Source organism: Pistacia vera, unplaced genomic scaffold (genome assembly GCF_008641045.1).
Source record: "Pistacia vera cultivar Batoury unplaced genomic scaffold, PisVer_v2 Contig676, whole genome shotgun sequence".
Taxonomy (NCBI): Eukaryota; Viridiplantae; Streptophyta; class Magnoliopsida; order Sapindales; family Anacardiaceae; genus Pistacia; species Pistacia vera.
Window position 1 is genome coordinate 666,569 of NW_022196530.1, and position 27,695 is coordinate 694,263.

Below are 27,695 nucleotides of genomic sequence, written 5' to 3' on the forward strand. Positions count from 1 at the left end.
TTGTAAAATTCAAGGACTCCCAAAAGTTTTAAAATGGCAAAAAAAAACCCTTAAAAACTTACAAATACCCTCTGGCACTTGTTAACAAAAATAAAATTACAAATTATAAATTCAAAATTACAAACTCCATTACTTTGTAAATGTAGATTCTCAAAAGTCAAACCAACTTAAATGTTGTGAAATATAAATATAAATGTATTCACATTACTTTTTCTACAAAAGTTTTTATTAACCCCTTACTCTTTAATTTTATTTTATATTAGTCACAGTTTCCGATAGTTAGAAACTGGAACCGAAACCTACTCGTCGATGATTGGTTTTGGGTAAGAACCGAAACTGAAATCAAACCCTGCGTACTCCCCAATTCTCGTTCTAATCGGTTCTTTTGAACACTCCTACAAAAAACCATACAAAATTGATGGTGATGAAGCCTGGTGGAGTAAATGCCACCGCGTGTACCAACACTAGTGGCAACGTTGCAGCCGCTAGCATCCTGCAATTTTCAGTTCCTCAAATCAATTAGGAACTTGATTTAGCAATTCAGAAAAATTTTAAGCCTTTTAAATTATGTAAGCAGTCTTGTATATTTTTAAAGTTACAATTCGGAAGATTTTAGAATTCCTTCTTGCCGTTCAGGCCACTTTCTTCTTCTTACATTTAAAAACAATATAATATATCCTCTTATCCAAGCCTAAAATAGGCATTCAATGATATAATTGGAATTAAAAACAGCTTATCATTTTCCATAAACTTAAGGGCAACTTTGTCATTTTATCTAAGGGCTTTGTTGTAATTTTGTTAGTTAAAATGGTTTATAAGGGTATAATGGTCATTGAAAAGGATTCAATGGACTACTGTTGACTCCCTGTAACGGCGTGTGTTAACGTCAACTCCTTTTCCAGGGTTTGTTTTAATACTTCTGAAAAAATACGGGGTCCTTTTAAATTCCCTAATCTCCCAGGGGTCGGAAATGGAACAACGTTATAATAATGTACCAACCGGCTCTCTTCAAAATTCAATTTTCCATTCTCTTCTCCTCTTCTTCTGCTTCTACTTCGTTTCCCGTTCTCTATCTTTTCTTCTCCTTCTCTTCTCTGCCCCTCTGCTTTCCCTTTCTCTTGCTTCTTCTTCCCCTCGCTCTTTTCTTTCTTCTCTTTCTCTGCTACTTCGCTTTCCGATCATTCTCTGCGCTGAAATGGACGACATTTTAAGGGGAATCAACAGAGTAAAAAAACGATGGGAGATTGACAAATTTTTACAGGGAATGCACAGAATCAACAATACAAAATTTTGGGTAAATGTTAGATATTGTGTAATTCTGTAAATCATAGAAATTGTTCTTTATGCTTCAAAAACATTTTTTTTTTCTTGATGTAACCATGTTTTTTTATATGATTTTTTTGTTTTAATTTAAATTGAGTCTTCTGGCAGGGAGACCCTTTCCCCTTCTTCACAGAGCAACGCACTATTACTAGACCTCAACTTATGCCGAAGGTAATAAAAAAAGAATGCATTTTTAATTGTAAATTCATTTGTAAGGAGCATTTGGGTGTGTGCTGAATGAAATTGATTTATGTTTGCAGAGTGAATTTAAAATTCTTGATGCACCTAATATTAGGGATAATTCTAATACGAAAATTATGGATTGGGGAAAAATAACACTCTTGCATTGTTTTGGGTTCTGACTTCTGAGTCGTATCTCTGGAAATCAGAAAATGGTGAGGTAGAATTGTTGTTGGAATCACTTGGGGACAATGATTATCCCACAAGTGTAGCCTGGTCTCACCCCTGCAATGTTGCAATTCTCGCCGTTGGATATGTTGACTCCAAACTTCAGCTATGGGATGCTCAGGCTTCGAAACTTGTGAGCAAATTTCATCATCTATTGCTTGGTTCTCTGACTCTTAATGTGTTTGTTTTGATCATAAGTGTTGTTTCCGAATGCAGGTTAGGAGGCCTGATGGTCACCACGGAAAAGTAACAACTCTATCATGGAACCTCCGGAGTGGTCACATTTTAACATCAGCAGGGTTTGAGAATTCCATTATCAATCATGATGGTACCTGAATTTCACGGACGTCTATGTTTGTTGCATCTTTAGGTATTCTAGTTGCTGAGTTTTATATTTTTACTATGCTGTTATTTGCAGTTAGAGTGCGAAACAGTGTCACTTATTGCATAAAAAAGGCACACACTAAAGAATATGCGGACTGAAATGGTCTACTGAGGGCAATCTATTGGCAGGCAGTGGGAATAATAATCTCATATGCATATGGGAGCGTTCCAAAATGAGTGCAACCAAATTCTTGTACTGAATTAATGAACATCGGGATGCAGTCAAGGCCCTGGCTTGGTGCCCTTATCAATCTAATGTACTTGCCTCTGGAGGAGGCACAGAGGATGGACGTATTAAGATATGGAATTTTCAGAAGGGGACATAGTTCAGCTGTGACACTGGAGCACAGGCGTGTGTAATAATCCACTCTTTCTTACGAGTTTTCTATATGCACTAAATTTATTTTTGTTCTAATAAAAGACATTTCAATTTATGATTAAAATTTTTTTGGTCGCTGAAGCAGTCATCCATTAGCAAAAACTATTGCACCATCCAGTTATACTTCTCATGAGTTTTCCATAGATCAAAAACTAGAATTTATTTGTGTTCTACTAAGAGACATTTCATTTATGATAATATTTTTGTTGAATTGGCCATATTCCTCTTCTTAGACAACAGTTCCATGTCATATTGGCCATCCATACTTGTGCAGTTATTGGTTTTCTCCTTATTACATGTGCAGATATGTGGACTAGAGTGGAACATGCATCACAAAGATATACTGAGTGGCCATGGCTTGAGTAACAGTGGGAATGAAAACAAGGTATGTGTGTGGAAGTACCCTTCCATGACTAAAGTTGGGGAGTTAAAGCAGCAAAGTTCTAGAGTGCTTGAGCTTTCCCAGGTTCGACTATCTGAAAAACTTTAGTTTAGAACCCAGTAAATTGTATTCTTAAATAAATGAAGCTGAGTTCCTTAAATCGATGTTTTGCGGAGCCCTGATGGCCTGACTGTGGTGTCAGCTGGGGCAGATGAGACCCTTTGCTTCTGGGAGATTTTTGAGCCACCTTCCAAGAAAGATTCAAATGGTTTATTTGCTGACAGCCGTCTAGCTTGAAAGACGATTATAACATGATGAGCAATGCAGAATCATTTGATTACAGGCTTTTCTCTTTCTCCATTTTTTATCATCATACTGATATCAACTTCATTGCTGTTCTTTTTTCTTTTTGTTGTCTAGGCATAGTGTATATATATTTGGGTCATGACCATTAGTGTACATGGAAATAGCGAAAACCTTAACACTGGAACATCATAAACTAAGTGATATATAAGCTTAGAAGGAGTAGTACGCTATGAAAATCCGCCAGTAGGAGGATGAATTCAAGTCTTATGCAGTAGTGTTGATTGCATAGGAGAGTGTTTGTATTATATGTCCTTTAACTTTTTTCTCTGAAATGCTATCTAGGAGAGTTTATTATAATCTTAACTTGTAGGAGGCACTAAAAACAAGGCTAAATGCAACATTAGAATCGGCAAAGTTTCTTCAAGACAATGTTGAAGAAATGCCAAAAGAAGTCCTGGAGCTCATGAAATGGAGACGACAGAAGATCTGGATGATCCTTTGCCGAACAAGGGAAGTGGGCTAACTTTATATTTAACTGTTTTCTGCTGACAATAATTTAGTTTACGTTCTGTACATTGATGAATGCCATTTTTTGACCGTTGAATGCAGGTCTCCAGTTAGTAAATATGCTCCGGAAAAGACAATAGGAGAAATACATAAATAACTAATGGTTTGCTAATTGTGTATTTCTCACTTTTCTCTTTGGTCTTTTATTTTTTAATTTTTAATTTTTAAGTTTAAATATAATTTTTGGGTTCCATGGAACATTCTAATTCATGAATAAAAAGTTTGTGCACACTAATTATTTACCTTGAATTACCTGTATGTAATTTTGCTAATAGTAGTACTACACATATAAAGTTTGTATACAAAGTGATGTGGCACATATCATTTATCTTCATTCGATGAGTTGAATTTACATTTTCACTGACACAATTGTAATGTGGCACGACATATTGGATTTTGTATATACACTTTGTAAAAGTATGTATTATTCTTTTGATACTTCAATCAAAATTCATGATACTTTAGTTTACCCCGTCAACTTATACAAATATCCATTATCATTATACCATAATTATTGATAATTTATGTATGATTTTAAAAGAGGGAAAATTAAAAAAAAAAAGAAAAACCTTATGGATCAAAGATAGAAAAAGGTGTAAATGTTTGCAGGTGTAATTTAACAAAGCCAAAGAGCAGCTGTTCTTCGTTAAGATCCCAAGGAGCCAGCAAAGTTGGCATTATGAGGATTGAAGAATCTCACTGACCTCTTGGAAACCGAATAATGCCAAATTATAATATGTTTTTAATTTGATTTGGATATCTCAAATGATTTAATGTTAATCAATTATTGTTGTATAATTCCATCAATCACATGATGATTTTAATCTAATGTTTAATGTGTTAACACCTAAATTATCCTCAATTACTGTTGTATAATTATTATGTTGTACCATTGGATGTTTCCAAAACTAAGGGAAAAATTTGTTCTTTCTGGATAGATTGGGGTCAAAATGCTATTCAACCAAAAACAAAATTGGCTAAATTTTAAGTAGTTTTCATAAAATTTACCCCTTGTCAAATAAAATTTATAAATGTGCTTAGTTAGAATTGGTCAATTGGGTGATGAACTTCCTTAAAGAAACGTTTCTAATGAATTTTATTGATAAGAGAGGTGTTTAAATTTTATGATAATCAAACAATAATTTTCTTTTAATAATTATAAAAAAAAGTTTAATTAAAAATAAAATTAATAAGACTTATTTATATTTTAATCAATCCATACATTTGAATCAAGAAGAATATATCTCCGGGAGAGAATTTTAAATGAGATAAATCCATACTTTACTGGGATGTAGAGTTCTTTGCATCCAAACAGGTCCTTAACAAAACATAGTAACAACTATTGGCTACAATCAAAGGTCAGTATTGGCTTTTGATCCTAGCTTTCGGTTCTGTCCCAGTCCACTCCAGTCCAGTCGTTTTTTTTTTATTTTTCATTCTTTCGTCACTCTTGCTGGTAATTGGGAGCTCCTCTATTCAGGTATCAACTCTCTCTCTCTTTGGTTCATTTGAGCTTTTAATTTCATCATATGCTGTGCTGTGTAAACAAAACAAAGTTTATGACGTCCGGGTTAAAGCGCTTTCTTCCTTAGGAATATAGCCAGTTGTGAGTTGTGGTGTTTGTTTATTAATTGAATGAAAAGGGTTTTGACTCTTGAGATCTAAGAAGCTAAAATTTTATCCCTTTTTTGGGTTTTAGTTCTTGGTACTTAATGTGGCATCTTCAAGTTGTTGAATCCTAGAAGTGGGTTTTTGATTTTTTGTCGTTCTTTTTATTTGTTCCATGTTTTAGTTGCGATGAATATTTTTATTGCATTATCAACTCTCTCTCTACTACATCCTTATTCTTTTGAGCTTTTGATTTCATCGTGTGCTGTGTTCTTTTTTTTTTTTTTTTTTTAAGTTGTTACTTAATATAAAAAGAAGAAACATCTTGATGAATCTTCTTTAGGAACATAGCAAGTTGTGAAATGTGAGGTCAAGTCATTGTTGTGTTTGATTGTTACTTGAATGAAAAGGGTCTTGACTCTGGAGAGCTAAGAGGCTAAATTTTAAACCTTTTTGGGATTTAGTTCTTGGTACTTAATGGAATATCTTTTCAAGTTGTTAAATGCTATAAGTGGGGTGTTGTTGCTCCATTTATTAGTTATAATTTTTAGGTCTAATAAATACTTTTAGTGCATTAGCTGCTGTTGAATTTGATTTTTTCATTTCTGGTGTAGACATAAATCTATCACTATGTTGTTGTGGTCAAGTTTCTTGAATAAAGATACATGTCTTGTATCAAGAAGTTTTCTTTGTTGATAAATTGGAACTTGTTGCATTGTACACTTGTGTGAGGTATAAGAGATGGAAATATGAATAATCGCTTTAACCAAGTTTGATTTCATACGAGATTCCACCTCTTTTTATCACCTTCAGTCAATACATGTGTGATTAAGAAAACTAGAGAAAGACTTTTCTTCTTCTCAAGTCAGACTACGAGGCTGGGGGCTCTTTTATTTCTTCCACTTAAGTTAAGGTGTTCTGTTAGTAATAAAACTTAAAGCATGTAACACTTGTTGACCTCATTTTTATAACTTGTTAGTGTAGATTTTTCCTCAATACAGGATTTTAAATGGATTCCAATATGTTAGAAGTTCTATATAATGTCTAATTTGAAGTCAGGTTCAAATTATGATATGGTACAGCCTTTAATAATTTCTTACTGCTGGGATTATCGCTGCCTATCTTTTCATTTCATGTCTTCAGAAGCTTTTACTTGAAAATTGGTGACGACAACAATGAAGTCCGCTCTTGTTATGTTATTCTTTCTTCTATGTAAATTAACTGAGCTTCCCTGTGTTTAGTGAAGGGTTTTAATGTCAGCAGTTCTAAGTTATGAATAGTACTTCATTTATATCGTTCTGGTTGATGATCATGAATAATGTTCTTCTTTGTCATATCTTTAATGAAAAAAGATGATAATAATTGACAATAAATAGGCAGTTTACTTCTGCTTTGCATGCATGATTTTGATCTTATGAAATTTAAAAAGAATTCATGTAAGCTTTTTCTATGCAATAACTTTAAATTTTCAGCAACCGAAGATCTTAACAAGACTTTAGAAAGGAAAATTCAAAATTCTAGCTCAAATTCATGTAGCTAATTTTAATAGTTGGGGAGTTTTTGGAATATGTTATTAGTGGAAATCTTTTACCCCTGCTCACCGTTTTTGTCATTGATAGTGCAGGAATGTTAGGAAAGTTGTTAGCTTCTCCTCTGTTCACCTTTCATTCTGTATCACACTGTTTTTCCACTGTAAGCATTCTTTCACACCTGATCCCAATTAGAGTTAATGGAAATTATAATTGACATCCTTTTTACGGTTTTTCTAGTTCATGGAAACACATAATCCTACTCCAAATCAGAATTGGTTCTTATCTTATTTTTACTATGAAAAATGAAGTCAGTTCTGCCATATCCTGCTTTTACATTAAGAACCAAAGATGAAATATTAAGTTGAAATTACATCACTCCATGATAAATAACTCTATTCACTATATGTAACAGGTTAGTTTAAAGTTGTTGACTGGTCTTTCAGTGTTCACAAAAGTTATTTTTGAAGTTCTCTGTTAATTCACTTGTGCTCTATAACATTTCTTTGTTAAAGTGCTATGCTCTCGAATATATTTTATGCTCAAGTGCTCTTTATTCATGTCAGATGGGTACTATGTATTGTTAGACTATAATGTTGAGTGTAAAGGGAATTGTATGGCAGGGCATGAATAATAACCAAGACCTGGAAATGAAATCAGAAATGTTGTAAGGTGTTCATAACTTTTAGGCTTCAGCTTTCCTTTGCGTTTAGGCAATTTTTATTGATTTGAACTGATGGGAAATTTTTGAAATAACAAATTTTATGAGACTGGAAATGTCAAAAGCTGTGATCAAATATGTATTTGAGAAGGACCACATTCATCTGATAAATTTAACATCAGGGATTTACACTTCTGACATTCAAAAGTAGTTGGATATGCTTGCAAAGATTTAGCTAGGGTGTTTTTTTAAGTTATTCTGTGTTTCTCAATAATTCCTAGTTATTTATAAATCATTCTATTTGGTGGCTTGAAGTGAGCAGTGTTGTCTCATTGAATTCAGTACTTATTTTACCTTGTAAATATGAAAATTGATCTCACTTGTTCTACTTGCAGCCTGATATTGCTACAGTTTTCCCAAATAATGCTCTCTCGATCGTGAACTTGTCCAGTGGAGTCCCACCAAATCTTTTCTTTGGGATGCGTAGCTCCAAAACTTATCAAAAGAAATGGGTGATATATTCAACCACACAAGTCGGAAGTATAACTTTAAGCGATGGAGAGAGGAAGAAATGGGAAGCATGTAGAAAACCTCTGTCTGTGTTTGATTTTGGCATTGAAGAGGAAGACAAGATACTTGGAAAAGCATTTGGCCATATCCATTCACCGTACTGGAGTGAAGAACGCAAAAGAGAAATCCCCGAGTGTGAAACTGTTAACGAAATATTAGATTATCTGAGAAACCTAAGCCTCATGGATGATGATATCCGTAAACTGCTTAAAAAATTTCCTGAAGTTCTTGGATGTAATTTGGAACATGAGTTGAAGAACAATGTGCAGATCCTGGAAAAAGATTGGGGGATCGAAGGAAAAACATTACGGAACCTTCTTTTGCGAAATCCAAAAGTCTTAGGCTATAATGTTGACTGTAAAGGGGATTGTATGGCACAATGCACTCGATGTTGGGTTCGGTTTTAGATCATTAGATGCCTTGATTTATTCAATTATAATTTTCTACACAAAGAGAGAGTTATCACTTAGTGAAGCATGATTACAACTTTAATTCATATTTAAGTTCAAAATATTTACATTATTTATTAACTCTATTATGTTATATTAGTGTAAAGAAATGGAAAGAAATGTCGACATTAGATTGTATAGGTGAAGCTAGTTTAAGGGTGACTGTTTTCCACTATTTTTTAACCCTTGATATTGTTGATGTGTAATTTGGATACTAACGATCTCGTACACGCAAAAGTGTTAAGAGGGTCTTAGAAATTATACGTATTGATTATAAGATTTGATTAAAGGTCATGGTAACATGCAAAGACTTAATAATAAATAAGACAAAGAGAATATGCAAAGACTTAATAATAAATGAGACGAAGAGAATTTTAATAGTTTGGATGCTTAAAGCGATTCCTACATCTACTGTTATCTTTTATATGAGTGCTCTTGGTGATTAACCAAGGTTACAAGAGATTGCGAACAATGAACATAATTATAAGAGCTTGGTATTCAGAGAGAATATTAAGCTAGTCTCTTTCTCGTAGGTTGTTTTTGCTATTTGTTTTTATAAATTCAGAGAGTCTAATCCCGATTTTGTGAGGAGAAGTCATCTATTATAGCTGCTAAGTTCAAGGTAATGTTTACAAGTCTGCAAGTGGGTGGGTGTCGGCTAAGTCCTTCCTTACGTCTCATTAGTTGATAACTTAAGAAATATCCTTAAATTATATGAGGTTTGGAGAGGTGTGCGAACCAAATTCATTCACAGACAAAACTTGAATAAGCTAGGTTGGTAACAACTATATCTTTCTGTTTTGGGGCGATGTGACAGATTCTAGATAACACAAAACCCTTTTAAACACTAATTTATACTCGTGGATGTAAGCTTGCATTAACCTAGATTTTTTTTTAGGTATACCAGATATGTCAACTTAAAAGATGTCAATCAACTTTACTTAAGTCAATCAACATTATCAAGAAACAATACGTGGCCAATAATCACCCAAAAGTCATGGATGATAAACCATATAATGTGACAATAGTTGAACACATCACTATCTCTAATCATTACAGATAATATTGGTGCTAAATCCCATTTATAATCTAATCATTAATCAGCCCTAAAACTTTGCAAAAAAGTCGAGTTTGAATTGAGAAGTTTGTTGAACATTGCATCAAAACTCTCATACATTAATTCAAGCTATCACTTAAATAAGTATATATGTTAGGGTACTTCAAATTGAAAAATTACAACCCAAAATCTCTCTCTCTCTCTCTCTTTTAACAACTAAAATTTTCTTGCTCATTTTCCCAAGAAAATTGCAAATGTTTAGCTCCAAAACAACTCTTGTTTTGATAATCTTTTGCTTTGTTTTAGTACAAGAGGTAAGTGTTTTTATGAATATTAATTAATTTATTCATTTCAATTATCTATTTGTGTAGTTATTTTATTTTTTTAAAAAAACTAATGGTTCTTCCCCCAATTGCTGATCATGGATTGAGATTGAAATTATCTTCAAGATTAATCTAACTAATTATATATTAACAAAACTATGATATAGTAATTGTAACAATTGTTTTAATTTGTTATTCAATTTCTTTTTAATTTTCTGAGTTTCTATAACTTTTTGGTTTTGCCTTTAAATATTGTAGCGGAAGTCATTTGAATTTCTCTGTATTACTTCTCAGTAATTCTCTTTTTTTTTTTTTTTTTGACCAAAAATGTGCAGCTGGAGATGCATATGGTTGAAGCTGAAAAAATAGGTATTGCCACAATAATTATTTTTGTGTGTGTATATCTAATTATCAAAAATCCATTTTTGCTAATGAAGTATTATCTTATTAGTCTAGCTATTAGATGGATGGATGATAAAAAGTTAATGACTTATATTGGATACTTTTTGTTTTCTTTTCCTTTTTACTATAATTATTTTTATTTTTCTCGACTTAAACGGCTCAAGAAGGAAGTGCTTAACAAAGTAATGGACCTTTACACCGATTAATTTTATATAAACGGTATTCAATTTATTCCATCTTTATGTTAATGGAAATTGGGTTACATGAGGTGTGTAATAATAAATTAAAAAAAGAGCATATAACCAAGTCTATTAATGTGAAAAAAAAAAAAAAAAAACTAATAACTAGATGCAAAATTATACAAACGCATAAGACTTTTAGATATCAATCCGATTTTTGTATCAATTAACCCTAAATCGGCATTTAATTTATTCTATTTTTTGTTCTTAAAATAGGGTTACACCAAGTATGTAATATTAACAGGAAAGAAAAGACACATAACTAGTTTATATAATGAGGAAAAACAAAGTTAATTACTAGATACAAATTTATACAACGCATAAGAGGTTTAGAGATCGATTCAATTTTCTACCAATAACCTTAAACGAGTTTTTAATTCATTTGATTTTGTGTACTCAGAAAAGGGTTACTCAAAGTATATAATTAATAATAATTAATCAAACATAATTATGAGGATTTTTGACCCAGTGAAATATTTTGTTTTATTTTCAGACTGCACATCAAAATGCGATTACAGATGCAGCAAAGCTTCGAGGCATAAAATGTGCATAAGGGCTTGCAACACTTGCTGTAAAAGATGCAATTGTGTGCCTCCTGGAACTTCTGGAAACACTAATGTCTGCCCTTGCTATGCCACCATGACCACTCATGGTGGCAGGCTTAAGTGCCCTTAGTTAAATTCTGAAAAAATTATGAAGGGGACATGATCTTTTAATTTAAATCTCCATTCGTTCATCTTGATCTAGTAATTTACTCATAAGTTGAAACTCATGATCAGTTTTCTGTATCTTTGAATCGAACTTTTTAAGTATAAAATTTAAGTGAAAAGATCCCAACCCCATTAGATTTGTATAAAAAATTTTAGTAGAAAAATAAGGTTAGGAGAGCTTGATAATTTATGTATGTCCTCTTCTTCACAAATTCTCTGTAGTTGGTCTCTTAGCTAGTTTGATGTTTAAACCATTTTAATTTGGTATGTGTTGATGCTTGATTTTGACACCAACTATTCGTATGTGGAAAATGCTAAGCGGACTTAAAAGACACACGCGATATGATAATATTTAGTTAAATAAAGGGTGAAAAGCAATGTTTAAAATGGTTCGAATGCTCAAAAGCGAATCCTACGTCCATTGATATTGTATTAATGAGTAAGGTTAGGTCACGTTAAGCGAGCTGAGTTACAGCTTAGAGAATACAAGAGAGATAGAGAGAGAGAGAGAGAGAGAGAATAGGCTATTCTAGAGTGACATTAACTAATCCGGCAAATGAGAGAGAAAACATCTATTTATAGTGGGATAAACCAAGGTAATCATTACTAAATTTGCAAGTGGACGGATACCGTGCAAATCATTCTCTACGTCTCATTGCTCACTTGCCCGAGTGATTTCCTCGACTTATGCAGAGATTGGACACGTGGACGGTTTCCAACCATCCGCTAACCTGACACTCACCCACTGCACTAACGAGGGCATACCACTTATGTTATTATGCGACGTGGGTGTGTCTGAACGGTCGCAGAACTTTCCCAAGTTCTAACCATCCCATGCTGACAAGACTTTACGTTAGCCCTACTTTTTCAGGCGTAACAGTATGAAATATGAGTACTATTATATATATATTGTTAAGTATGAAAATTTAATAGTTTTAGCAATTGAGAATTAAAATTTTATTATTAATCACTATTGCTTGATAGATTTCCAATTTCTTCCCCATGTTTTCTCTACAGAATTCTTTCTCTCACTTTCTCACTAAACAAACAAGTTCAAAAAAATATCTCTCGTCTTAATTTATCAAATAATTTGCAATTATTCCATATAATCTATATCTTATAATACAATAAAAAACTTTTATTTAACACTAAATCATAAGTATAAACTTAAAATAAATTAAGGGTAATTTTTTTTTTTTAATAAAACAATCAAAACATTGAATCTGTGAATCATATATCAATCTTATTTATTACATAAAAATTAAAGGGGAAAAATTACAATACCAGAACTGCAAAACAAACCCTAATGTTTGTATTTTAAAATAAAAAATAAAAAAAATAATAATGATAATAAAATAAAATAAATAAAAAAGCGAATAGTCCGCACATGATAATTTCAATGATCTATGATTCCAAAATAAGGATATTCCTAGGGTTTATAAAATCTGTCTCATGTGCAAACATCAACATATTTTTAAAATACGGACCTTGTTTATCAATAATAATTGACGTTGAACTAATGTCGACTAATACTGACTAATATTAAAAGACAAAAATTTAATCAAAATCTTTTATATCTAAAACTGTGAGATTAAAAAAAAAAAAAAAAAAGGGTTGCACATTGAATGACTTTAAGAGCAAGAGAGGAAGAATGAAGACGAGCTGAAAAATGTCTGTCTGATTAACTGAATTAGTTACAAGAAGGCGACCAATTTATACTTGGCTGTTTTAACCTTTACAAAATACACCCCATATGAGTAACAACTATATATTCTAAAGGATTATAAACATATCCCATTACACTAATATGCTCATTTAAACTAAAGTATGTAACAATCTACCAATAGATCTGGCAAAACGGGCGGGTGGGTTGAGTACGGGTCGGGTATAAACAGGTATGGGTCTAAAACGGGTCGATTTAAACGGGTTCAAAATATTAGATTCGTACCCTACCCTATACGGGTACGGGTGGACGCGTGGGTGTCCATACTGTTCACTTTAGTTTTCAATTTTTACAATTAAGCCCTTACAATTTATATATTTTTCATTTTTTACAATCATACCGCTTTCACCCAAACAACATTTATCCAACCCACCAAACAGCTTCTCATCTATTCACCAAACAGCCCCTATCCTACCAACCAAACAACCCCCACCTTGTCCCCAACATACTCCAAGAACACCATTCGATTTCAAGCTTTCAACACCATCACTCACTACTGCTATCAACCGCCATTTCAACCACCATCATCATTCCCCATCCCTCAAACACTTCAAATTAAATAGAAAGAAACCCAAATAAAGAATAATCTCAAAATCAAAACCAACATAATAACCAAATACACAAACCCCATACCAACACCACCACCGTCATAATCATCATCCACCATCCCCTTTGAATTTAACAAATGTGTACATATTCTGCTAATTGGGATGATTTTTTCTGTTTAAAAATTAGAATACCCCTCATTTTGATAGTGTCCAAATAGGCAAATATTTACTGAATAACGATATAATAAACAAATATAAAAAATTGCTACTGTTTATAGGACTCAGACAGTAGACCTAAACCCCAGGGGGTAACCTAAACCCCAGGGGGTAAATACAATTACTTATCTAACTAATTTTATATTAACAAAACTATGCTTGATTAGTTGTTGTTTAAGTAATTTGTTATTGTTTTCTCAATTTCCTTTTAATTGCTGCGTTTTTTTTTTTTTTTTAAAATAAATTTTTGGTTTTGCTTCTAATTATTGTAGTAGAAGTCATTTTAATTTCTCTGTATTGATTCTCAGTAATTCTCTCTCTTTTTCTTTTCCTTTTTACAATAATTAGTTCCAATTTTCTTAATGGGTATTCAGTTTATTGACCTTTTCATTTGAAAAAGGTTTACGCAAGGCGTAAATCATCCTATTTAATTGGTGGCTTGAAGTGAGCAGTGTTGTCTCATGAATTAAGTACTTATTTTAGCTTGTAAATATGAAAATTGATCTCACTTGATCTACTTGCAGCCTGATATTGCTACAGTTTTCCCAAATAATGCTCTCTCGAACGTGAACTTGTCCAGCGGACTCCCACCAAAACATTTCTTTGGGGTGCGTAGCTCCAAAACTTATCATAAGAAATGGGTGATATATTCAACCACACAAGCCGGAAGTATAACTTTAAGCGATGGAGAGAGGAAAAAATGGGAAGCATGCAGAAAACCTCCGTCTGTGTTTGATTTTGGCGTTGAGGAGGAAGACAAGATACTTGGAAAAGCATTTGGCCATATCCATTAACCGTAAGTGTGAAACTGTAAATGAAATATTAGATTATCTGAGGAACCGAAGCCTCACGGATGATGATATCCGTAAACTGCTTAAAAACTATCCTCAAGTTCTTGGATGTGGTATGGAACATGAGTTGAAGAACAATGTGCAGATCCTGGAAAAATTGGAAAATCGAAGGAAAAACTTTACGGAACCTTCTTTTGCGAAATCCAAAAGTCTTAGGTTATAATGTTGACTGTAAAGGAGATTGTATGGCGCAATGCACTCGATGCTGGGTTCGGTTTTAGATCATTAGATGGCTTGATCTCTTCAGTTATAATTTTCCTACACAAAGAGAGAATTATCACTTAGTGAAGCATTATTACAACTTCAATTCGTATGTAAGTTCAAAATATTTACATTATTTATTAACTCATTAAGTTATATTAGTGTGAGGAAATGGAAAGAAATGTTAACGTTAGATTTTATAGGTGAAGCAAGTTTAAGGATGATTGTTTTCCCCTAATCTGTAACCCTAAACATGTTTAAAGTTTCTTATAGATTTTTGTACTTATAAACTGTTAAGTGAAGCTCCAATACGTTGACGTTTTAAGAAGGTGTTAAGTGATAGATCTCAGCCATTAATCTCAGCTTAATCCAACGGTGGAAATTAGCCAAGATGGTCAACCTATTTAAAGCTAAAATTCACTGTAGAAATTAGATTGGAAACTCACTCTCTCTCTCTCTCTCTCTCTCTCTCTCTCTCATGTTTTTGTCAGTGCTGGGTGCTTAGTATTGATTCCTTCAAGCTGTAATCAGGTCGTAATTTTTGTTAGAATTGTGGGTAGAAGAAGTTGTATATTCTTCTGGTCTAGATGATTGTTTAAGTTGTCTTGGTTGTGTTGATTACTGCTAGATTGAGGGGTTGTGTGAGAGGAGAGATTTGGGGGTTATTGAGATTTCTTGTTGTAATCTATAACAAATTCAATCCTTATAGTGCAGAAAGTCTCAAATTACTTTGAGCTTAACGTGGATGTAGTTTATTCCATTGGAATAAACGAACCACAGTAAATCTTGGTTGTCTTCTTTGTGTTTTTCTTGTTCTTGGTTGATTTGTGTAGTGGATTTGTGTGTTGTTTGTGTTTGATAGATGAACAGGGTTAGGTTTGTGTTTGATTAAAGATTGACAGTGGTATCAGAGCAAGTATTAGGTTTTCTTGGTCTGTCTTGATTGTTCATGTAACCTAGGGTTATACAAATTGGGGATTTCTTGAAAATCAGTCAAATTAGGATCCTAGGGCTAGGAAAACCATAGATTGTCCTATCAATTTCTTGTAATTGACTCCAATTCAATCCTAAACAGATTAGGGTTTCTTCTGTGTCAACCCTAAATCTAAACACCAACCCTAAATCGAAACACTATGACTACTACACGAGTTGAAATCACCCAATTCGATGGAAAAATTGATTTCAACGGTTGGAAGAAAAAAATGAAAGCCTTATTATCACATAATAAGGTAGCCATCGAATTGGAGAAAGATGAAACCAAATAGTCAGAGGAGAAATTGAAAAAGAAAGTAGATTTTGAGGAGGAAGCGTAGAACCTGATCATTATGAATCTCTCCGACGGTGTCCTGCGGAAAGTAGACGGGTATGAAACTTCGACTGCAATATGGGGTAAACTCGAATCCTTTTATGCTTTACAATCTGTACCAAACTTAGCCTACTTAAAAGGTGTTTTGTTTGCATATAAAATGGATAGCTCTAGGACCGTTGATGAAAATCTTGACGAGTTCTTGAAAATGACCCAAGTGTTGAAGGGTACAGATCAAGAACTCGGGGACTCTAGTTTAGCTATGATTTTATTGAATTCCCTGACTGAGGATTACCAAGTTGTAAAAAATGCCCTACAATACACTAGTACTGTCCTAAGCGTGGACTTAATAGTTTCAGGATTAAAAGCTAGAGAGTTAGAGCTTAAGGTACAAAGGAGAACTGGTAGTAATTTGTTTGTTAAGGGAAAAGATGAACTAAACTAGTTAGGCAACACTGTTCAGTCTGATAGTGGCCCTAGGAACAAGAAAAAAGGAAAGCTGAACCGTAAAACTAAGGGAGAAACCAAGAAGTGTTTCTTCTGTAACAAAACCGGTCATCTAAAAAAGAATTGCTATGCATGGCTTAAGAAACAGAAACAAAGGAACACTGAAAGTAACCTAGCAACCTCTAAGTCTAATATAGAAGAATATGAAGTTCTAACAGTTTCCAAAACTGAAAAGATAAATGATTGGGTGTTGGATTCTGGGTGCTCACTTCATATGAGGCCCAATAAAGAATGGTTTCAGGACTTTGAGGAGAATAGGTCAGAAACTGTGTACATGGGTAATAACAATGCGTGTAAAGTCCAAGGAATAGGCAGTGTAACCCTAAGACTAGACACTGGAAAAACTGTCAAGTTAACTAAGGTTAGGTACATTCCAGAATTAAAGAGAAATCTAATTTCCTTAGGTACTTTAGATGAATCTGGATGCTATTATAAAGCTGAAAATGGGTGCCTTAATGTCTATAAAAATAACAGCGTATTGCTTAAGGGTGTAAAAAGAAATGGACTATATATTCTGTGTGGAAATTATTACTTTGATTGTTTAAATTCTGCGCTGTTTTCGACTAACCTGAATGCTATAGAAAAATGGCACTTAAGGCTAGGTCACATGAGCCAGAAGGGCCTTGACATCCTACAAATGCAGGGCCTGTTTGGTAAGGATCCCATTGTACCCCTTGAGTTTTGTGAGACATGTATCATGGGTAAGCAACACAGGCTGAGTTTTCCATAAGGGAACTCACCTGGCTGCCAATTGTTTAGAATATTTGCATGCCGACTTGTGGGGACCTAAAAGGGTAAAATCACATCGGGGTAGTAGCTACTTTCTGTCCATAGTAGATGATTACAGTAGAAAGGTGTGGGTTTTCTTACTTAGGACTAAGGATGAAGCATTGGGTAAGTTTAAGAGTTGGAAGGTTCTTGTAGAGAACCAAACTAACAAAAAAGTTAAAACACTTAGGACAGACAATGACTTAGAGTTCTATAACTTGGAATTTGACGCTTATTACACTGAACATGACATTCTAAGACATAGAACAGTTAGAAAAACCCCTCAACAGAATGGGGTTGCTGAAAGAATGAATAGGACCCTCTTAGAGAAGGTGATATGCCTTCTCTTTACATCTAGCCTACCAAAGTCTTTTTGGGGAGAAGCCCTTAACATCGCTGCCTACCTTATTAACAGAAGTCCCTTAAGTGCCATCAGTTTTATGTGTCCAGAGGAAAAGTGGAGTAATAGGAAACCTAACCTAGGACACTTGAGGACCTTTGGATGTGTTGCTTATGTCCATAACAGTGAAGGGAAGTTAGATCCTAGGTCCCTTAGGTGTGTCTTCTTAGGTTATCAAGAGGAAACCAAAGGGTATAGACTTTGGGAGAGGAGTGCCCCTCGATTTAGAATAATAATCAGTAGGGATGTAATTTTTAATGAGAATGTATTTCCTTGTAAAACTACTAACTCTGATGCAGGTTCAACTAGCAGCAAATCTATAATCAGGATCAACTTGAGAAAGTCCAAATTGAGGTGAAGCCTGTTGTAACGCAACCTGATTTGGAGCAACAGGAAGCTGAAATTAATGAGCCAGATTTGGACCCTGAGTTGGAAGAGGAAAATGCTATAGAACCTGCTGAACCCCATCCTGATCCCTTAGCCCAGTACCAGCTAGCCAGGGATAGAAGTAGGAGGGAAATCAGGCCACCAACAAGATACTCCTACGCTGATTTGATTTACACAACCCTAGTGGTAGGGGCTTAAGTCCAGAGGACAGAACCAAACTACTATGAAGAAGCAGTCAGATCCAAAGACAAAGAAAAATGGCAAGCTGCAATGGAGGAAGAGATGTTGTCCCTAAAGGTAAATGGAACCTGGTCCTTGGTTCCAAATCTAAAGACCAGAAACTGATTGAATGCAGATGGTCATTCAAGCCTAAAGAATGTATGGACTTTTCTAACCCTCCTAGGTATAAGGCTAGATTGGTAGCCAAAGGTTACACACAGCGAGAGGGAATAGACTTTAATGAGATATTTTCCCCTGTTGTGAAATACAAGACCATTAGGATCATGTTAGCCATAGTTGCCCATAAGGATTTAGAGTTAGAACAACTTGACGTTAAGACCGCATTCTTGCATGGGAACTTAGAAGAAAGGATTTACATGAGGCAGCCCACTGGTTTTATAGATAGAAACCTACCCAACCATGTATGTCTGCTTCACAAATCCTTATATGGACTGAAACAGTCCTCTAGGCAGTGGTATAAGCGTTTTGATACTTTTATTCTTAGCATTGGCTTCAATAGAAGCAAATATGATAGCTGTTTTTATTATGCTCTATATGATGACATGCCTTTATATTTACTGCTGTATGTTGATGACATGCTTTTAATCTGCAAGTCTAAGCCTAGAATAGAAGAGTTAAAGAAAAAACTAAACTCTGAATTTGATATGAAGGATTTAAGAAGTGCTAAACAGATTCTAGGCATGTTAATAGATAGAAACAGAAAGAACTATGAATTAAAAGTCCATCAAAAGTCTTACCTACAAAAATTAGCGTCTAGATTTGGCATGGTAGGATCCAAAACTGTTAATGTACCCCTGGCTGGTCACTTTATGTTAAGTAAATCACAAGGCCCCAAAACTGATGCTGATTTAATCAAAATGGAAAATATCCCTTATGCAAATGTAGTTGGGTCAGTAATGTATGCCATGATAAGCACCAGACCAGACATTTTCTTTGCAATTTCACTCTTACGTAGATTCATGTCAAATCCTGGTTTTGAACATTGACTTGCTCTCAAATGGCTTCTTAGATACATTAATAGTTATGTGCATGTTGGCTTGGAATATGGAAAAAGATATGACTCACTTGATCTTATAGGATTTGTAGATTCTGACTTTACAGGTGACAAAGATTCAAGGAAATCAACTATTGCATACGTGTTCACCTTGGGTGGAAATTATGTGAGCTAGAAGTCCCAGCTTCAGCCAATTGTTGCTCTATCGACAACTGAGGCAGAGTATGTGGTTGTGACAGATGCTTTCAAAGAAGCTCTCTAGCTCCAAGGGCTACTGTCAAAAGTTAAACTACTGGAGGGTGTTGTCACTGTCTATTCTGATAGCCAGAGTGCCATACATTTGAGCAAGAATCCCGTATACTACAACAGGACCAAACATGTTGATGTTAAATACCATTTTGTGAGGGAGCTAGTGAACAAAAGGGTAATCATTCTGAAAAAGGTGCCAACTGAGGACAACCCTGCAGATATGGGAACAAAAGTGGTGTCTCCAACCAAGTTCAGGCACTGCTTGAACCTGCTGCATGTTGAGTAAGCTGCAGCAATAGAGCTATGATGAGTAATTTGAGGATGAACTGCACTGATAAGGTATCTGATCAGGTAATGTGTTGAAGCTTCAAGGTGGAGTTTGTTAAGTGAAGCTCCAATACGCTTAGGGGTGGAAAAAACCGGTTAACCAAAAACTTGAACCGAACCGGTTTTCGGTTTAAAAAAATAATTAAACCGAAACCGGTCCGGTTTCGGTTAAAAACCGATTATGAACCGAACCGAAAATTCAGTTCGGCTAACCGGTTAACCGATTTTAAACCGGTTAAATATTGGGTTGCATTATTTAGCCCAATTATGAATTATGGGCTGCTTTTTTCGGCCCAATTTGGTCGTCACACTCCATTTGGCCCATTTTTTTTTCCAATTTTTTTTTTTTACTTGAATTAAAATTATGCTTTACCAAACGATGAAGGAGAAGGAAGCTGAAGTCTAATCATGGTTATCGAAATCTAAACAGAAAAGCTGTGAAAGAGAAGAAATGGAGAAGACGAAAAAGAAAAAAAAAACAGAAAAGTGAAAGGAGAAGAAGACGAAAAAGAAAAGGAGTTAAGTGAAGCTCCAATACGTTGACGTTTTAAGAAGGTGTTAAGTGATAGATCTCAGCCATTAATCTCACTTATCCAACGTGGAAATTAGCCAAGATGGTCAACCTATTTAAAGCTAAATTCACTGTAGAAATTAGATTGGAAACTCACTCTCTCTCTCTCTCCTCTCTCTCTCTCTCTCATGTTTTTGTCAGTGCTGGTGCTTAGTATTGATTCCTTCAAGCTGTAATCAGGTCGTAATTTTTGTTAGAATTGTGGTAGAAGAAGTTGTATATTCTTCTGGTCTAGATGATTGTTTAAGTTGTCTTGGTTGTGTTGATTACTGCTAATTGAGGGTTGTGTGAGAGGAGAGATTTGGGGGTTATTGAGATTTCTTGTTGTAATCTATAACAAATTCAACCTTATAGTGCAGAAAGTCTCAAATTACTTGAGCTTAACGTGGATTAGTTTATTCCATTGGAATAAACGAACCACAGTAAATCTTGGTTGTCTTCTTTGTGTTTTTCTTGTTCTGGTTGATTTTGTTAGTGGATTGTGTGTTGTTGTGTTTGATAGATGAACAGGGTTAGGTTTGTGTTGATTAAAGATTGACATGGTATCAAGCAAGTATTAGGTTTTCTTGGTCTGTCTTGATTGTTCATGTAACCTAGGGTTATACAAATTGGGGATTTCTTGAAAATCATTCAAATTAGGATCCAGGCTAGGAAACCATAGATTGTCCTATCAATTCTTGTAATTGACTCCAATTCAATCCTAAACAGATTAGGGTTTCTTCTGTGTCAACCCTAAATCTAAACACCAACCCTAAATCGAACACTATACACTACACGAGTGAAATCACCCAATTCGGGAAAAATTGATTTCAACGGTTGGAAGAAAAATGAAAGCCTTATTATCACATAATAAGGATCCATCGAATTGAAGAAAGATAAACCAAATAGTCAGAGGAGAAATTAAAAAAGAAGTAGATTTTGAGGAGGAAGCGTAGAAAATTGATCATAGACTCTCCGACGTTGTCCTGCGGAAGTAGACGGGTATGAACTTCGACTGCAATATGGGTAAACTCGAATCCTTTTATGCTTTACAATCTGTACCAAACTTAGCCTACTTAAAAGGTGTTTTGTTTGCATATAAAATGGATAGCTCTAGGACCGTTGATGAAAATCTTGACGAGTTCTTGAAAATGACCCAAGTGTTGAAGGTACAGATCAAGAACTCGGGACTCTAGTTTAGCTATGATTTTATTGAATTCCCTGACTGAGGATTACCAAGTTGTAAAAAATGCCCTACAATACACTAGTTGTCCTAACGTGGACTTAATAGTTTCAGGATTAAAGCTAGAGAGTTAGAGCTTAAGGTACAAAGGAGACTGGTAGTAATTTGTTTGTTAAGGGAAAAGATGAACAACTAGTTAGGCACCACTGTTCAGTCTGATAGTGGCCCTAGGAACAAGAAAAAAGGAAAGCTGAACCGTAAAACTAAGGGAGAAACCAAGAAGTGTTTCTTCTGTACAAAACCGGTCATCAAAAAGAATTGCTATCATGGCTTAAGAAACAGAAACAAAGGAACACTGAAAGTAACCTAGCAACCTCTAAGTCTAATATGAAGAATATGAGTTCTAACAGTTTCCAAAACTGAAAAGATAAATGATTGGTGTTGGATTCTGGGTGCTCACTTCATATGAGGCCCAATAAGATGGTTCATACTTTGAGGAGATAGGTCAGAAACTGTGTACTGGGTAATAACAATGCGTGTAAAGTCCAAGGAATAGGCAGTGTAACCCTAAGACTAGACACTGAAAACTGTCAAGTTAACTAAGGTTAGGTACATTCCAAATTAAAGAGAAATCTAATTTCCTTAGGTACTTTAGATGAATCTGGATGCTATTATAAAGCTGAAATGGGTGCCTTAATGTCTATAAAAATAACAGCGTATTGCTTAAGGGTGTAAAAAGAAATGGACTATATATTCTGTGTGAAATTATTACTTTGATTGTTTAAATTCGCGCTGTTTTCGACTAACCTGAATGCTATGAAAAATGGCACTGGCTAGGTCACATGAGCCAGAAGGGCCTTGACATCCTACAAATGCAGGGCCTGTTTGGTAAGGATCCCATTGTACCCCTTGAGTTTTGTGAGACATGTTACATGGGTAAGCAACACAGGCTGAGTTTTCCATAAGGGAACTCACCTGGCTGCCAATTGTTTAGAATATTTGCATGCCGACTTGTGGGGACCTAAAAGGGTAAAATCACATCGGGTAGTAGCTACTTTCTGTCCATAGTAGATAGTTACATAGAAAGGTGTGGGTTTTCTTACTTAGGACTAAGGATGAAGCATTGGGTAAGTTTAAGAGTTGGAAGGTTCTTGTAAGAACCAAACTAACAAAAAGTTAAAACACTTAGGACAGACAATGACTATAGTTCTATAACTTGGAATTTGACGCTTATTACACGAACATGACATTCTAAGACATAGAACAGTTAGAAAAACCCCTCAACAAATGGGGTTGCTGAAAGAATGATAGGACCTCTTAGAGAAGGTGATATGCCTTCTCTTTACATCTAGCCTACCAAAGTCTTTTTGGGAGAAGCCCTTAACCGCTGCCTACCTTATTAACAGAGTCCCTTAAGTGCCTCAGTTTATGTGTCCAGAGGAAAAGTGGAGTAATAGGAAACCTAACCTAGGCACTTAGGACCTTTGGATGTGTTGTCTATGTCCATAACATGAAGGGAAGTTAGATCCTAGGTCCCTTAGGTGGTCTTCTTAGGTTATCAAGAGGAAACCAAGGTATAGACTTTGGGAGAGGAGTGCCCCTCGATTTAGAATAATAATCAGTAGGGATGTAATTTTTATGAGACACCCAAATAATGCTCTCTCGAACGTGAACTTGTCCAGCGGACTCCCACCAAAACATTTCTTTGGGGTGCGTAGCTCCAAAACTTATCATAAGAAATGGGTGATATATTCAACCACACAAGCCGGAAGTATAACTTTAAACGATGGAGAGAGGAAAAAATGGGAAGCACGCAGAAAACCTCCGTCTGTGTTTGATTTTGGCGTTGAGGAGGAAGACAAGATACTTGGAAAAGCATTTGGCCATATCCATTCACCGTAAGTGTGAAACTGTAAATGAAATATTAGATTATCTGAGGAACCGAAGCCTCACGGATGATGATATCCGTAAACTGCTTAAAAAATATCCTGAAGTTCTTGGATGTAGTATGGAACATGAGTTGAAGAACAATGTGCAAATCCTGGAAAAAGATTGGGAAATCGAAGGAAAAACTTTACGGAACCTTCTTTTGCGAAATCCAAAAGTCTTAGGCTATAATGTTGACTGTAAAGGAGATTGTATGGCGCAATGCACTCGATGCTGGGTTCGGTTTTAGATCATTAGATGGCTTGATTTCTTCAGTTATAATTTTCCTACACAAAGAGAGAATTATCACTTAGTGAAGCATTATTACAACTTCAATTCATATGTAAGTTCAAAATATTTACAATATTTATTAACTCATTAAGTTATATTAGTGTAAGGAAATGGAAAGAAATGTTAACGTTAGATTGTATAGGTGAAGCAAGTTTAAGGATGATTGTTTTCTCCTAATCTGTAACCCTAAATATGTTTAAAGTTTCTTATAGATTTTTGTACTTATAAACTTTATATTCATATTCTCAAATACTTAAAAAGTAACTCATAGTTTATACATATTTTTGGTTGGGATGAAAGTGTTGTAGCTCTGCTGAAGAATTTTCAGTATCGTTGTTGATAATGTTATTATTTGAATTAAGAGAAAGTCGTATGATGGTGGTTCATTAGTCGTATCATTAGTCAACACGATGTATGTTACACAAGTTTTAAATTTAACAAATATCAATCAAATTAATTGTAAAGATAGCCGAGAGAAAAAACTGTATCATAAAGTCACTAGTTTTTAGTATAACTGATAAGATACCTTGGTAGCATTTTCTTTTCTCCAAATATCATTATCAAGTTACAAAGGATTAATGGGTGTGAAAATTGTGGTATTTGGTTATGTGTCCAAGATTTGTGTATGCTAACGTTAATTACAACTAATTTCCAGCTATTTCCCAGTTGGGGTTGAAATTAAGGACTCTAGAATAATTTTCATTTTTCCGTTGTTTCATCAATAAAATGAAACCATACATAAATTTCATTTTCAACGTGAAACTTTTATTTGTTAAGTTTATTTGCACCCATGCATTTCATCTTTAAATTGATGTATTCATTGTCTCAAAACTAATTAAACATGGACTCAAATTGATGTATTCATTGTCTCAAAACTAATTAAACATGGACTACTTGCATGGCTTCCAATCATGCATTATATCCGTCAAGATAAAATACATATGATAAGAATGGTTTACTCAATAAAATTTCTTTGTTGATGGATTTTAGGGTTCTACCAGAAGTCTTGATATTGACTTTATCATACTATTAAAAACTAATTGTTATGTCAAATATATACACTAATGTCAGCATCACTAATCAAAGCTCAACAAGCACTTAAAGGCAAAGTGGTATTAACTATCAAAACTCAAACTGTCTCAAAGAGATATTATATAACACATATCCCACTTTTATCAAAAGAAAGGATCAGGATGAATGAAAACTTTCCATGTGTTAAAACAATTTGCAAAAACACTCATTACGTTGAGCTCAAAGGTATATAAATTAGCGGCTCTCTTAATGAGATAAAGAGGCTGGGTATATGTGAGCTAGGCATGCTTCATACCTTCGAGCTTCAATCATTATTTTTTTTTTGTAAAAAAAGCATTATTCCATCTTTGTACGCCTCAAATGCGATATCAGAAAAAAAGTTTGAGAACAATAAAATCACAGTGGATGTAAGAATTGCTTTAAATATCTGAACCACTATAAAAATCTATGTTGTCAATCTTTTATTTATGTTTCTTCAAACATATATAATCTGAACACCATAATCAACTTTCATAATCAATTCACGTGTAATTTCTAAGATCTTCTTAACACTTTACAGTGCAAAGTCGTTGATATCAAAATCAAGCATCAATACTAATTAATCATATAAAATTTTCTACTAAATATTGAAGTACTTTTTTGGAGTTTAATGTGATTCCATAAGTTTCAACATCTTTGTTTCATTAACTTCATACTAAGCTTCATTTAATTAAGCTTCCATATATAAATAACAGGCAATAGAATTTTTATCTCACCCCTCAAGTGTGGCTAAATTATAGTAAGTATTCCTACAAATTAATTAACCTTTAAAGGTTTTTTTTTTTTTTTTTTAATTCCAAAAATCCTCCAATCCCGCTTTGCAAACTTAAGTTTGAAACTGGAGCCTATGTGGAATCCTACAATAAATTAAACTTGTAATTTTTTTTCTTCTTTTTTAATAATTCAAAAATCCCAGTTCCCCAATTGAGCTCAAAATTGTAGGGTTTGACGGGTCTCTAGTTTTGAATTTTTTCCTACATAGTTAAAGACAATTGTTTCTCACTTTTCAAAGATTATAAAGTATATATTTTCCATTTTATTGTCCGATGAGAAGACTCAAACCCTAGACCTTATAAGAATAAATTACAAACCTGATCACTCTAATAAACTTTTTCCTAGCTAGTTGATCAAATTAACTTCGTGAGTTAATGATAACTCTATTATTTATAATTCCCAAATAAGGTAAAAGTTCATCTAGACTTATGTCAACTTAAAAGATGTCAATCAGCTTTACTCAAGTCAATCAACATTATCAAGTAACAATATGTGGACCAAATAATCACCCAAAAGTCATGGATGATAAACCAATAATGTGACAATAGTTGAATACATCACAATCTCTAATCTTTACAGATAATATTGGTGCTAAATCACGTTTATAATCTGATCATTATTCAGCTCTGAAACTTTGCAAAAAAGTAGAGTTTGAATAGAGAAGTTTGTTGAACATTACATCAAAACACTTATACATTAATTCAAGCTATCACTTAAATAAGGATATATATTAGGGTACTTCAAGTTGAAAAATTACAACCTAAAATCTCTCTCTCTCTCTCTCACTTTTAACAACTAAAATTTTCTTGCTCATTTTCCCTAGAAAATTGCAAATGTTTAGCTCCAAAACAACTCTTGTTTTGATAATCTTTTGCTTTGTCTTAGTACATGAGGTAAGTGTTTTTATGAATATTAATTAACTTCTTCATTTTAATTATTTATTTGAGTAACTTTTTTTTTTTTTTTTTTTAACTAATGGTTCTTCCCCATGCTGATCATGGATTGAGATTGAAATTATCTTCAAGATTAATCTAACTAATTATATATTAGCAAAACTATGATATAGTAATTGTAACAATTGTTTTAATTTGTTACTGTTTTCTCAATTTCCTTTTAATTTTCTGAGTTTTTATAATTTTTTGTTTTGCCTTTAAATATTTTAATTTCTCTGTATTAATTCTCTTTTTTTGACCAAAAAAAAAAAAAAAATGTGCAGCTGGAGATGCATATGGTTGAAGCTGAAAAAATAGGTATTGCCGCCATAATTATTTTTGTGTATATATTTAATTATCAAAAATCCATTTTCGCTGATGGAGTATTATCTTATTAGTCTAGCTATTAGATGGATGGATGATAAAAAGTTAATGACTTATATTGCATACTTTTTTTCTTCTTTTCCTTTTTACTACAATTATTTTATTTTTCTTGACTTAAACATCTCAAGAAGGAAGTGCTTAATAAATTAATCAACCTTTACACCAATTAATTATATATAAACTGGTATTCAATTTATTCCATAAAGCTAATCGAAAATGGGTTAATGACCCACCCATAGGTAACCCAACAATAAGGACAAACCAAAGGGGCTGTAAATGGGTAGAATCTATAATCCCAGATTTAATTCTCTATTGCAAAGATAATACATTTGTCCCGTAATTTACCTGGAGGGCCATAGCGGTGAGTTACTGTGGGATAGCTCTTTCTAAGGATTTGTCGATATTCATGTAAGTTGGCTTGGATACCTTAGTTATTAAAAAAAATAGGGATATTTGATTTATTTTATTTTTCGTTCTTAAAAAAGGGTTACTCAAAGTATGTAATATTGAAATGAGGAAAAAGACGCACAACTATGTTTTGTAATTGGGGAAAAAAAATTATTCAACGCA

The 27,695-nt window shown here is 33.9% G+C and overlaps 2 protein-coding genes and 1 pseudogene across 4 annotated transcripts; all 3 read left to right on the forward strand.

Annotated features, from left to right (window-relative positions):
• Positions 1 to 1,076: 1,076 nt before the first annotated feature.
• On the forward strand, positions 1,077 to 3,974 carry LOC116113269 (annotated as a pseudogene).
• Positions 3,975 to 5,009: 1,035 nt separating this feature from the next.
• On the forward strand, positions 5,010 to 8,615 carry LOC116113270. 3 transcript variants are annotated; one of them, XM_031399410.1, is made up of 3 exons: positions 5,010 to 5,229; positions 6,977 to 7,049; positions 7,943 to 8,615. In XM_031399410.1, the coding sequence occupies exons 2-3, from the start codon at positions 6,984 to 6,986 to the stop codon at positions 8,522 to 8,524; spliced, it is 648 nt and encodes a 215-aa protein (XP_031255270.1). In that variant the 5' UTR covers positions 5,010 to 5,229; positions 6,977 to 6,983; the 3' UTR covers positions 8,525 to 8,615. The 3 variants fall into 3 exon arrangements, with proteins under 3 accessions (XP_031255270.1, XP_031255271.1, XP_031255273.1); XM_031399411.1 differs by having other exon boundaries at positions 6,982 to 7,049; XM_031399413.1 differs by lacking the exon at positions 5,010 to 5,229 and adding an exon at positions 5,260 to 5,493 and having other exon boundaries at positions 6,982 to 7,049.
• Positions 8,616 to 11,037: 2,422 nt separating this feature from the next.
• LOC116113250 (gibberellin-regulated protein 2-like) lies at positions 11,038 to 11,262 on the forward strand. The gene has a single exon (XM_031399394.1). The coding sequence runs from the start codon at positions 11,038 to 11,040 to the stop codon at positions 11,260 to 11,262; it is 225 nt and encodes a 74-aa protein (XP_031255254.1).
• Positions 11,263 to 27,695: the final 16,433 nt, after the last annotated feature.

What these genes read in the sequence shown, in the direction of transcription:
- LOC116113270 (XM_031399410.1), top strand. Translation starts at nt 6,984, where the DNA reads ATGTTAGGAAAGTTGTTAGCTTCTCCTCTGTTCACCTTTCATTCTGTA. An exon ending in TATCACACTGTTTTTCCACT is followed by an intron (nt 7,050 to 7,942) that starts GTAAGCATTCTT and finishes TTCTACTTGCAG; the next exon opens with CCTGATATTGCTACAGTTTT.
- LOC116113250 (XM_031399394.1), top strand. Translation starts at nt 11,038, where the DNA reads ATGAGGATTTTTGACCCAGTGAAATATTTTGTTTTATTTTCAGACTGC.